General features: G+C 37.0%; 1 protein-coding gene across 3 annotated transcripts in view; it reads right to left on the bottom strand.

Annotated features, from left to right (window-relative positions):
* Positions 1-14,035, bottom strand: part of MCTP2 (multiple C2 and transmembrane domain containing 2) — a 262,919-nt gene that overhangs the window by 25,908 nt on the left and 222,976 nt on the right. For all 3 annotated transcript variants that reach the window (XM_010371429.2, XM_030930371.1, XM_010371430.2), the window contains one exon: positions 143-252. In XM_010371429.2, coding sequence (XP_010369731.1) covers positions 143-252 — 110 coding nt within the window. The remainder of the gene's footprint in view (positions 1-142; positions 253-14,035) is intronic.

A 14,035-nucleotide genomic window follows, 5' to 3' on the forward strand; every position in this document is an offset into this window, starting at 1 on the left:
CAGACAGGCTAACCCAAGAGTGTTTCTTTAGTTCGTGTTTGTATTTTCTGACCTCCCTTTCTCCCACCCCACTGCCATAACCCCACTGTCACTGTGGATAGCAGGTCTACTTCAAACATCACAACACAAATTTAGAACTTACTTTTTAATCCTTTCTCCAAAAGAAGCTATTTCCTCCAAGATGTTTTGAACAGTTGAAACAATATCCTGTACCATATAGATTCTTTCGATCAACCCCTTTTTCTCCGATTCCTGGAAAACATAAAAGCAAGACTTAACTGTGACTTCATTTTTTAACATGCCGATACAGAAAATATTATAACATGTTATAATAACAAGGATGTTACCAATAGAGTGATTACAAGAGATAAATCATTGTTTTACAACTTAAATATGGACTCCCCGCCCCCAGAAAAATCTGTTCACTCACTCAGATGCTACCATTCCTAATGTGCAAGCCTCAGTTGCTACCTCATTGTCATGAGGTGATAAAGGAAAGCCTCACAGAACCAAGCACTTCACTTCCCTGTGGAGGCTGCTGCATCCCTCACAGAACTCTGCAATCCCGTCAGTCTGGCTACCTCTGACTTCCTCTCTGTCTCCACAGGTTTTCTGCAAGATCACCCTATATTCCTCTCCTATCAGAGATGTTCCTGGCATGTTGAAGACAGAGGTAGTATGATTCCTAGTACTGGAACATCTTAGTCAAACTCTGCTGCATTTTTAAGCATGTATTAAATATATTGCCAGCCTGATAACATTTCATCCATCCTTTGGCAACCACTTCAGAAACAAAGCAAGCCACTATGGACATGCTACAAAGTAACCCTATAGTGTACTGCTGGGGCGGCAGCCTACCCAGATTATTCCCTTCTGGGATGATCAGCAAATGATTGTGATCTCCTTATGACATTGGAAGCACATATACATTCATCTTCCTTAATCTCCAATGCTTCATGTGAAATGGAATTCAGCTTTCTAACAATATTATCCTTACTTTGTTTATAGAAAACCTTACATGTGTTTTACCATGCCAGATAACTAACAGTTATGCAGGTTACTTAGAAATCACTCAAATGTCAGAAGATTCCCTAAAGAGTAGTATTTTTACACTATTTTTAATATTCTGATGCTATGTTCTAGCTCCCCTATGGACTTTGCGGTAATTGGGATGTAGTCAATGAGCTCTCAACTCCTGTCTCTCTGGGTCATTGCAGCCACTACACCTATTGTATGAAACCTAAAACCTCAAACAGCTCTTACAAAACTTTTTTCCTACATAGAATTTTAGTTGGGTGAAAATTGTACTAAACTATGAAGCAAACACTTCTAAATTTAAGAGGACATTCCTATAATACCATCTGTGCTGCAAAAGGAAAAAATAAAATCATTTTCATCTTGTATCCTTTGTTCCATCAAATTGGAGTCATGGATGGAGTGAAAGAGAACCCACTGCCAATAGGGATTGCTGGTAAAAAGCACCAATATGACACAAATCTTGAAAAGCACAAATCTCCCTTCTTGCATCTGCCTTTATGAAACTACTTGGCTGAAACAGACAAAGGAACAACACAGGCTAGAATGCCTCACTGCCGCCCCCTCTCCAGTAAAGGGTACTGCAATGGTTTGAATAAATTCTTACCAACAAGACTACTCCTTTATCCATTCATTCTGTGCAGAAGGAAAACCAGGTCCATTGTTTCCTTTTGCAACATCAAACTTTCAAGATACTTTTAGTTTTTTATCCTAATTTGAATTTTTTCCCCTTACTCTAATTCCTCAAGCAGTTTGTGTCAAAAATTAGATATGCTGCCAGAGCGTACTAATTCATGAGTCCACTGACATCTATTAATGGGCACAATGGTGAAAACCCAGCTCTGTCTGCCACATAAGTATTCATGTTTATAAAGGAACATTTGAAAGAACGAGGGAATTTGACCCAAAGGTCAAAAGTGGCTTCCTCTTTTTGGCAGCATCCAGTTTAGGTCAAAACAATTTCTTGGAAAATGACTCAAGTTTCCACGTCATTTAATTTAATAAAAACTTCCTATTTCAATTTTTTTTTCCCCTATGAAACACCCAAATAGTGAGGTTCCGGTTGTGAAGAAAGCATGAGTTAGTATGCCAAAATAACGATGCTCACAAGTCCTGTTACTTTATAAAGAATTTGATGTTTGGAGTATTAAATATCCAAAGACTAGGCTAAAGAGTCTTACTATATCTTGAGTAACAGAATAACTTATCATCTGGACTTGTTTTTTAAGAGTAGAAGTAAACAGAATTAATTTTTGAAATATGGATGAACTGATAACTTGGTTTTATTATATTGGTGGACCTACAAAACTATTCCATTTTTATTTCACAAATACATTATTTTCAAATAGACTTTTGTGCATTAAATTTGTTGATCATCTGGATATTTTAAAATGACACAAGAAGAAGGATTATTTGTGATATACATTCGTATATTTTAGTCAGTTACTAGCTACAACTGTCTATATACCCATGTCAGGATTACTTTTCAAAAGAACGTACTTTTTAGTGGCATCTTTTTATTTCTAATATTTCATGAAATTGTTATCAATCACCTTCAGAGGTGTCATTAAATTGACACCTTAATTGGCTCCACTGTAGACCATAATTTTAATGAATAATACTTTCTGAGGCTGGCCACAGTGGCTCACGCCTGTAATCCCAGCACTTTGGGAGGCTAAGGCGGGAGGATCACGAGGTCAGGAGATGGAGACCATTCTGGCCAACATGGTGAAGCCCCGTCTCTACTAAAAATACAAAACTTAGCTGGGTGTGGTGGCGCGTGCTTGCAGTTCAAGCTGAGGCAGGATAATTGCTTGAACCAGGGAGTCAGAGGTTGCAGTGAGCTGAGATGGCGCCACTGCACTCCAGCCTGGCGACAGAGCAAGACTCTGTCTAAAAAAAATAAAAGTAACACTTTCTACGAGCACTTAGGTACCTTGAAAACTCACAACAAAAATGTGGTACATGGACAATATTCTCAATCTATTTTTAAAATATTGAAATCTGTATATACATCATCCCAAATATTTTCAAAGGCACTGTATTCTTGTATTCATTTACAGGAACTTTTCCTGTCAAACATTTTTTCAAGACAATATGTTAGAACATTTAACAAAATGTATGCTGAAAAATAAATGCCTTCTAAATTTCTTTCCATTAATGGTCAGAATGTATATTTATTGTATTAAAAATCACAAGAATTCTTCCCATAAAATAATCTAGGCCAGGAGTGGTGGCTCATGCCTGCAATCCCAGCACTTTGGGAGGCCGTGGTGGGCAGATCACTTGAGGTTGGGAGTTCGAGACCAGCCTGACCAACATGGTAAAACTCCGTCTTTACTAAAAATACAAAACATTAGCCTGTTGTGGTGGCACACGCCTGTAATCCCAGTTACTAGGGAGGCTGAGGCAGGAGAATCACTTGAACCTGGGAGGCAGAGGTTGTGGTGAGGCAAGATCGCGGCACTGTACTCCAGCCTGGGCCACAGAGCAAGACTCCACTTAATAAAATAATAATAAAAATAACCTAAAGTATAACTTCAGAATTTAAAAATTGAATCATGCATAGCATTTGACCTTTTATATGCTGCTTTCATAGAAAAATGAAGTGATTTTTGGCCACTTAAAAAAAAAAAATTCACTTCCATTCAGAAAAAGCTTCCAAAAATGAAGTTAGAACTTCAGTCACAAAAAATTTTGAATAAAACTTTCCAACTGATGATGATCATAATTTAGAGGTTTTTTTCCACAAAAGAGTCCAATTTTGGAGAATGTCTGAGTTAACTGAGGTATCTTCAAAGGTTCAAACCTTTCTAAAATGATGATGGGTAAAGAAAAAGTACATACTGCCATGCCAACGCTTATCTTTATATGTGATGTATCTTTATCACACAACCTTGTTGATATCCCAACTGTGTATATAAAAAAAGTATAAGTGTGGACACTAGAACTTTGCAAGTGGTGGAAAATTATCACTTGTCTGGATGCAATTAATGAATAATTAGTGCATCACAGCCAACACCAAGTACATTTCTGCCTCATATTTCTTCATTTTGGAGGAATATCTTATTAGTTGCAATATTTGCTCCATCAAAATTTGCATTCATATTATCATTGTAAAGTTAAATAATTCTCGATAATAAATGTTTAAATTTATAGTGGCATTTCTGATGTTAGAAATTACAGTATTTGTAGAGTTAACTTGCAAAGGCTTATTTTGTTTCCATATATTAGGTAAGAAATGAAAATAATTTCACAAAGTTCTCTGATACTGTGTTTGCATCCTTTAGCGCGAAGATTAACAGCTACTTGGTCATTTTTCATATATGTACAATGAAATCTTGAAATGGAAAATGATATACATTAATGCAGAAGAAATAGTCATTTGATCTAAATGAAAAGTCATGCTCCAGAGAGAGAGATATCAACACACATTTTTAGCTGTATGCATTAAAATAATGTTTTCAGAAATGATTTTCTTAGATACTTCCTCCTGAAGTAGCTGTTGAGGCTTCTTTGGCAGGTTTGTGACTTAGGTTTACATATGTCAGTGACATGATCAAGTCAAGGCCCCAGGGTAGAGAAGAAATGTAAACATTTATTGACAACTGTTTGAGAAATGTACTCTCTACATGATTATTCATTAAATATGTAATGTTTGTGTTTTTATTTACATATTGAAAAAGAAAAAAGTGCACATTTACTCACTACAGAGAGTAATTATGCAAATATTTAACATATACCTACCCTATTTCTCATCTCCCTTACTAACCATTCTGAATAGGCAGTTTGAAAGCTTCCTGAATCTTACAGGCCCTGGCAGTGGCCACAGCTTAACGGGCCAGTAGACATCACATGCTTTCTACCACTGCCGGAAGCAAGAAGGGATTAGCTCATCTGAGAGCACTTTGTTTTATTATGGACCATGCAAAAGCTCTCCTTTAAAGCTGGATGTTAGTCATTCAGCCCTGAAGAGAGTCAGGAAAATAGAGATGGGTCATTCCTGGTTGTTACAGTTAACCTGGTGTTAGTCTTTGAGAACTCTGGTCACAGTGCATGCATCTCATGGGTTACTGGTAATGACCACAGAAACAGCTGAAAGCTTAAATTGAAAGCCTAAGCAACACATCCCACCTTGTTATAGTGGAAATATTAAATACAATAGTTTAAAAACAAGGATAATTAGTAAATGAAAACTTTCTGGGAAAACAGGGATCTGTGGTGAACCTGAATTACTTTTCCTTAAAATTCTTCAGTAAAGAAACGAACCAGTTATTTACAGAGTATCTTCTAGACAGGGAGAAAAAAAACAACAACAAAAAAAAAAACACATTTTTTCATGTGTTTCCACCCCTTCCTTAAAATGCCTGAACTAGGCATTTGCTACTCATGTGAGGGAGGGAAAATTTCCATCTGAGTTCAGGTATCTTTACGGTTAGCAGTAAATGTAGTTTTTGCTCTCTGAAAGGCTTTAAAAATGACCTTTGGACAATGTGTGTTTATCAAGGTATGGTAGCTTGTATGATACAAGAAGATGATTATATTTTTGTAGCTTGGATGCTTCATTAATATCTTCCATTACCCTCTTTTTGTCTATACCCTGCTTGAACTGGGGGATCAACAGATAAGACCAGGCTGTTTTATCTGATCCTGTGTTCTTAGCACCAATAATTGTGGTGGGTCCATCCTCAGTGCTGCTACAGTGCTTGTTTGATGGAGAAATAAATGGATACAGGACAAAAATAGTTTATCAGGTTTACAGTAGTATTAAATAATTATTTACATCGACCCAAGAAATAAGCAAATGCTTGCGGTTTGAGAGAAGAGTCTAGACCTTATAAATATAGCAGAATGACTGAAAGGCCCAACTCAAGCTTGATGGCTTTTGTGAATCCTCTTCCTAAGGATGCCAGTCTATGCTGACTACTGTTTTTGTTCTCTCAATCTGCATTATACCTCTATCAATCATTTTAATCATCCTAATAGCAAATGCGCTTTTCACTCTCTGTACTGCAAAATTGATCTCTTTTAAAGTAAGATACTACCAATTTTATGGGTCTTTTCTCTTTATACCTAGCAATATACCAATGGACATATCACAGGATGTATTACATAGCCTTTAGTATTAGTATTTCCATGTATAGGAAACTGAAGTCCAGGGAAGTTAAACGATGTTATATACGGCAGACCATGGAGTCAGAGAACGGGGTTCAACTCTGGTCCTGTCATCTACTAGCTTGGTGATGATGGCAAGTTCTTTACCCTTTCTGAATTTCAAGTTCAATATTTGGAAAATGTGGATCATTGTCATTACTCTGATTGGAGTGTGGAGAAAATTAAATATTGTCACATATGTAAAGTACCTAGTATATTGCAGGTGCTTCAAAAACACAAGTTACTTCCCTTCAAGAAGGCAAAGCTACAAAAGAAGGAACAACCTTTTGTCTAGTTTAAAGAATACTGGGATTAATTTAAGTTTCAAAGAAAATGATCTTCCAGGACAAGTCTACTCATGTTGCCCTGAGTTGTATGAAAGATCATCTGCAGTTCCATCTGCATCATGCTGGCTTTATTTACACGTTTCAGATTGAACCAGGGAATGTGGCGATAACACAGTTTAGCAAACACAACATTACATCTGCTGTTGCTACCAAACTGCCTAGGAAGAGTAACAGTGATTCATTCAGAAAGACAGAACTGCTCTCACATGTGCTTCTATTTTCCCTTAACATATAAGGCTTCCAATTTACAGAGGGAAATGTGTAATAAAAACAGTGAAGGCCACTGGTGTGATTAAATAAATGAACAAGATTATTATAGCTAAATACATAGTTTTAGATTCCTATATTTGAAAAAGAGGAGTATCACTTCTCATTACAAACGTGAAAAAATATGGAAGCATAAGTAAAATTCACATGCTTTAGGGGTCTACTTTGTGAGCAAGCCTGCATCACCAAATAAAAGATGAAAGCATGGATTTTTTTCAAATTTCATAAGGTTTCCTTGTTTTGTTTTTTTTTTTAAATACACAATAAAGAGTGGCATTCATTGTGAGAAAAATAACAAACTAACTTGGTAACCTAAAAATATGCATCATATGAAGATGAATACAAGCCCACTATTTTTCATTATTCATTTATAAAACGTTAAAAGGATTGAGTATTTTTGCTAACTTCTGTAAGCAGTTGAACTAAGAACAAATAATGTGTCTGTGTTGTAACACAATTGTTCTTTTTTAAAAAAGAAAAAACATTTTAAAAATCAGAGGGCAAATCTTTCCTTCCTTAAGGCCTTATTGACGTTGTGTCTCCAATGAGTATAGCACTATAGGTGCAATAAACTAGCTTAGAGCCTCTGGCAGAGAATTAACACCATCAAAATGAATTTACAACTAAGAATTAATTATATAATCAGGGTGTTACTTTAAATCTGTCCTACATGTCCTGATTTAGAAAACTTCTCATTTCTCTATTAATTCCCTAAGCAAAACTAGAGACAGAGTCCTGAAAATTGACCATGTCAGAAAAAATCCTTTTGACATGCTTAAAAACTGAATAGTAGTTGTCACAGGATGAACAGAATTCTCAGAAGAGATTAATGCAAAAATTTTTATCTCAAAATTCCCCCAGTAATTTCAATCATCTAGACTAAAGATGCAAAAATATACCTTTAGACTTTAAACAATATGTTTGGTCTGTTTCATCCCACTGAATATTAAAAGGCTATAATTTGAAAACTTAGAAAATTATAAACATTAGAAACAGATTGAGTGGCATTTAGCATGAAAAAAAGCTTAGCATCTGTCATAACAAAGAACAAGCAGCAATATTTCTGATACATGAAATTAAAAATTATTCTTTGGGAATCCCAGCAATGCACCAGGAACTGTCATTAATAATTTATTCCCATGAGGCATTTTTGTGGGCATGCAGGGACGCGGATGCAGACTCGCGCGCACGCGCGCACGCACACACACACACACACGCGCACACACACACACACAGTCAACTCCACAGCTCATGCTATTAAAATGGAGTGGGGAGATCTGTACTCTTTCTGGAGTGTACTTCTTTCTCAAGTAGTTCTTTTGCTTTGGGAAATGAATATAAAACAGTATTTGGATTTTGAATCAATATCATTTCTAAGTGGTTTTATATTGCTCTATCTGTTCATTACATAAAGCACTTACACTCTGTACTGGTATTTACCAACACTTTTTTGTGTGTGTGTGGCCTGCAACATGGATCTCATCTAGTATCAAATAATAGGGCTGAAAAAGTAAAAGGAATAAACAATCAGCTCAATAGGAAGATACTCATAAAATACAACTGAAAAATTGGCAACAGATTAGGGAAAAAATATATTTGGAACCTAGACCCTTGAAAGATTGATTTCATTAAAAGTCACTCTGTACTAAGTGACAGAACACCATACCACCACAAGGTAAACAGGGCTAATTTCTATAACTGTAACTACTGTAGATAAATATACCAGGAGCAGCAGTTGCTGGTTTAGCTGTGTGAATCCTTTAGTTTTCTCCCAGGTACAGTAAAGGAGTGGGTATAAGATAATATGTGATTCAGCAATGGAACAAGTTAAGTAATTATTATTACTTTAAGACTCAGCTCAAACATCACCTCCTTTTAGCAGTCCTGCTTCACCTAGCATTTCTCCTGTCTTTCCCAACATAGCATTTACAACAACGTTACAAACCTTGATGAAGGCAGTAATCTTAGGGCATTGGGGTTATTTACTATGAGCACCTTGGTTATGGTTGTAATTTTTGTATTCATAGAGACTCTAGTACAAAGACATCAATAAATGTTGGCAAAATAATGCAGAAAAATGAACCAATAAATTAATGACAGGTTTCCTTCACAACAATGGAGCATGGTCAAAAATAAGATTTAGACCAGAAGACATGGGTTTGAGTGTTGCCACTATCCTGGCTGAGAAATCTGATATGCTACTGAAATTCTCTTAGCCTTGGTTTGTTCATTTGTAGACAACAGAAGATACTATGAAACTTAATATTTTGTTCTGAGTACTGAATGAGCTACTGCATATAAAAGCAGTCTGCAAATTGTGAACACTCTAAAATATTAATATTTTTATAAATCTAATTGCTTAAATAATTCTTACTTGAAATGGCCTTGTTTTATTATTCTTGTTTTATTTAACACTTTATTCCAGTGATTATTTTTCCCTTGAAGAAAAAAGTGGTATTCCCCCCTTTCAATCAATTATCGCATAAACTCATTGGATAATTGGGTGAGTCACAGTAAAACGGATGAGGGATTTATTTATTTTGAGATGAAGTCTCACTGTCACCAGGCTGGAGTGCAGTGGCATGATCTCGGCTCACTCCAACCTCCGCCTCCTGGTTCAAGCAATTCTCCTGCCTCAGCCTCCTGAGTAGCTGGGACTACAGGTGTGTGCCACCATGCCCATACAATTTTTGTATTTTTAGTAGAGACGGGGTTTCACCATGTTGATCAGGATGGTCTCAATTGGATTTATTTTTAAATACAAAAGACATAGCTACTATTTTCAGAAAACCAATCACTTGTGGATAATCAGGATGCAATGTCCAATGTCTTCTACCTTCTCATGATGTGACAATTCTAAGTAATGCGAAATGAATATCTAGATGCAATACAGGTTTAGTATCCTTTATCCAAAATGCTTGGAACCAGAAGTGTTCTGGATTGTGGATTGTTTTGGGATTTGGGAATATATGCTTCATGCTGGTTGATCACCCCTAATTTAAAAATCAGAAATCCAAAATGCTCCAGTGATTATTTCCTTTGATAATTAGAGTTCAAAAAGTTCCAAATTTGGGGGCATTTTGGATTTCAAGTATTTATAATAGGGATACTCAATCTATATAAACTGTGAAAAAATCAGAGCCTCTGACGATATTTGGTCAGACAATTGCACATTCGCTAAGAGAAGGATATGTAATTCATCCAACTGAGTCTAGCATATCACATTTCATAATATTTGAGAATAACATACTATAATCCTTAGAAATCAGAAAGATCTACTTATACTAGGAATATTAGTGAGCTTGATAATAAGAAGGATGCTCTGAATAATGTTCAAAAAGGCCAGATCGATAATATTATTTCTGGATGACTTCTAAAGGTTATGAAGTCAAAACATTTTTAAGAATGAGAGTTTGATATTTTTTTTTTAATTTCTTTTTTTTTGAGACGGAGTCTGGCTCTGTCACCCAGGCTGGAGTGCAGCGGCCGGATCTCAGCTCACTGCAAGCTCCGCCTCCCGGGTTTATGCCATTCTCCTGCCTCAGCCTCCCGAGTAGCTGGGACTACAGGTGCCCGCCACCTCGCCTGGCTAGTTTTTTTGTATTTTTTAGTAGAGACGGGGTTTCACCGTGTTAGCCACGATGGTCTCGATCTCCTGACCTTGTGATCCGCCCGTCGCGGCCTCCTAAAGTGCTGGGATTACAGGCTTGAGCCACCGCGCCCGGCCGAGAGTTTGATTTTTAAAAAGCATATCTGAGCAAGTAGATTTGCCAAAGGACTACAGGAAATTGGGAAGGCAACCCCCTCTCATCCAAAACATGCATAAACTGATAATTAAGAATTGGCTGGAATTCACTTCACTATAAAAGGCTTGAAAGATAGTATGATAAAAATGTTAGCAATTAAGTCACTTCATCACTAAAAACCATATTAAATCAAATTAAAAGGACTTAAATTAGAATGCCCATACACTTTATTCCCCTGAAAATTATCCATAAGCAGGTCTTTTACAATATGCCCTATATATAAATTGTATATCCCTGAAGGTGAGTGTGTGCACATGCAACTAGTGTCAACCATTCAAAGATACTCTCTGGCTTTTTATTTTCTTAAAAATACAACACTTTATCATTGTAAGTATCACTGCTTATGTCATAGTTTTAAAAATTACTAATCTAACCAATTTACTATGTTTTAGACATTCTGAAGAAAGCACAAACAGGCCAGGCATGGTGGCTCATGCCTGTAATCCCAGAACTTTGGGAGGCCGTGGTAGGCGGATCACACGAGGCCAGGAGTTTCAGACCAGCCTGGCCAACATGGTAAAACCCTATCTCTAATGCAAAAATTAGCCCAGTATGGTGGCCCATGCCTGTAGTCCCAGCTACTCCAGAGGCTGAGGCACGAGAATCACTTGAACTTGGGAGGCAGAGGTTTCATTGAGCCGAAATGGCACCACTGCACTCCTGCCTGGGCGACAGAGCGGGACTGTCTCAAAAAAAAAAAAAAAAAAAAAAAAAGAGCACAAATGAATTATAGACAAAACTACTCTTATTATTAGATTGTAAGAAGACCTCCATGAACAAAAGTTTTCTCTGGTTAGGATATTATAGATCATCTCCTCTCTCTTTCTGGCACAAGGAAACACAGGGAATGAGGCACGGTGGACTTAACCACATCATCCAAAGGACTCTACAGGTTAATTCACAGTGAGAACTCCTTCTAGATACATGCCATGTGCTTCTCCCACTAAGAAGGCCCTGTCTGGGCAATGAGGAAGGGACTAGCTAATCAATTTAGAGGATGGAAAATCATTTTAAACACTGAAATTAATGGTTTAAACTGTACTTAAATTTTAATGACAAACTAATTTGTGAAAATAAAATATAGATACAATATCCATTTGCATCCTTCTATTATAATATGCTCCTCAGTCAATCAACAAAAATGGATGTTTCTTATTTTCTTAAAGGAAAATGTCCATATGTTTTTCATCTACAACTGACATAAAAGGGTCATATTGTTTTTCATAAACACTGTCAGGCAATTGTGACTTCATTGATGATCCTAAAAGGACAGATCATTCAAGTCCTATATCTGACAACCTAGTTATGAACAAACCAACCCACAATGCAAGCCTTAGAGCACTGTTTCTTTTTGATAGCATTAAGCAGGGGTTTTTTTCTTTTATTACATGCCCTTATGATTCCTTCTTCCTGATGTTAATAGAAAATGCTGAAATATTCTATGTAAGTGATTGTTGGGCTGGAAAAAGAAAGAAACTCTAATGCAAGTATTTATACCTTCTGTAATGAAAACAAGATATTATTGTCTTGCATGACCTTTCCTAAGTATGGGATACAGCATTTTACACAATAGTTTCTTGGTTCATGCTTCAATTACTGACCTTTACTGTGTAGAAAATTAATGCAATTTTCATTGTAATCCATCCATACAAATAAGGTCCACATGGAAGGATTCCACATATGGAATCTAATACAAATAGGAAATGTCAACTGATTGCTGTTGGCTGAACTTAGCTATTATCTGTTTGTTCTGGAGTCCCTAGAAAACTAGACTTGTAACAAGCAATTTCTTACATAAGCCATCAGGTACTAGAAAGGAGGATTTCCTCTTTTCAAAGTTTAGCTTGTACATTTCATCTCCTAAAAGGCAAAAACCTAGTTACCTGAAAGTTCTATGTTACCACTGAAAGTCCACAAAAGAAAAGGCAAAATTGTGAAGTCTAATCTGGTTTCTAATACAAGTTACTACCACGAACTTTTCACAATGCTAAGGAACAAGGGGTTACAGTGATGTCATTTTACAATAATCCCTGTTCCAGACAATAAAAGAATGACAGACCCCAGACAGTGTCCTGGTCTGTGCATGAGAGACAGGCAGAACATGGCAAAGCATTCATCTCCCAAGGAAGTTGTGCCAACAGGCCCCGGCACGCTTTTATCTTCCACAGTCGTCTGTGATGGTATTTGGAGGGAAGGAGCACTGGCAATTAAAGAGTGTCACCTTCAAGATGGATGGTTTGGGTAGAAAGGAGTTTCTCTCCTCTTCTGGTTTTGAACAAAATGGCTGTGTGTTTATAATTTGTAAACAGTTCATTTCTCACTGAGTGTGTTACAGTTCCCAGAAGCATGGTCTGTCATGTCTAACACACAACAGAAGCCAGAAGGGCTCAGTGGGTAAGACCTTTCTTCCAGCTCACTAAGATGGGGAGTCACCCCGTGACTGTATGTCCTGGTCTATGACAAGCACATCTCAGTGGTAGAAGCTGATCTACACAGAGAAGAAACCAAGTGCTGTAATACATATGTGGATGTGCACTCAAAAAGTCTGAAAGTTGAAGATCCCTTTAGTTTACAAATCCCTTACAGAAGGAAGAATGAAAAGAGATGGACAAGGATGGAAAAATTTGCCCGTCTTTCCTAACAATAGAAGGGTTGTGTTAAGCAGGAGAGACATAAACAGAAGTCAAAATATCATTTTAGATTTATTCCTCTAGAAGATTTCATAGAAATATAAAATTGGGAAAGCAAAACCACCATGGTTGTACTGTCTATTAAAAAGTGCTATTAAAATACTATAATAAAAACATGTTAAGAATAAATTTTCCCTGGGGGGACTGAGGAAAACCCTAGTGCCAGTGCCCTCAATGTGAGACAGGTGGGCACAACTGGTATGGGTTGGGCCATGCTGAGATGAATGCAACAGCTCCCAGGCTTATCCCTGTGGATGCTGCCATTCCAACTCCTTCTTCAGTCATCCTTGCCCAGAAAGGTTTAAAGCACAGACCAAAGGGCTATCTCTCCAGACCTCTAGGTAGCTCTTGAAGTACATCAGTGGTAGACTAGACCTTGACAACCACTGGTCTTGACTATGACCTGATTTTGTTGCCTGCCAGTCACTGAATACCATGTTTCCATTCATCTTCTTGTTGGATACTCTCCTTTATTAGATGGGCCAAAGACACATGGTCACAGTTATTCCTAAAGCGTAGAGGACATCCTCTTCTACTGGTGGTTCATTTAAACAGGCTTGGCCAAACAGGAAGAAATCTTCCTTTCATCCAGGCCTGGTTTATAAATATTTAGAATTTTGCCTAATGTGATGTTGTAATATAATAAGAAATGTATGTTTGTTATTTGTCCCTGGTTCCTGGCACAAAGCTCCTAAAATTCCTGGAGTTTCCTAAGTGAGAAGAGAGATATGAACAT

Source organism: Rhinopithecus roxellana, chromosome 5 (genome assembly GCF_007565055.1).
Source record: "Rhinopithecus roxellana isolate Shanxi Qingling chromosome 5, ASM756505v1, whole genome shotgun sequence".
Lineage (NCBI taxonomy): Eukaryota > Metazoa > Chordata > Mammalia > Primates > Cercopithecidae > Rhinopithecus > Rhinopithecus roxellana.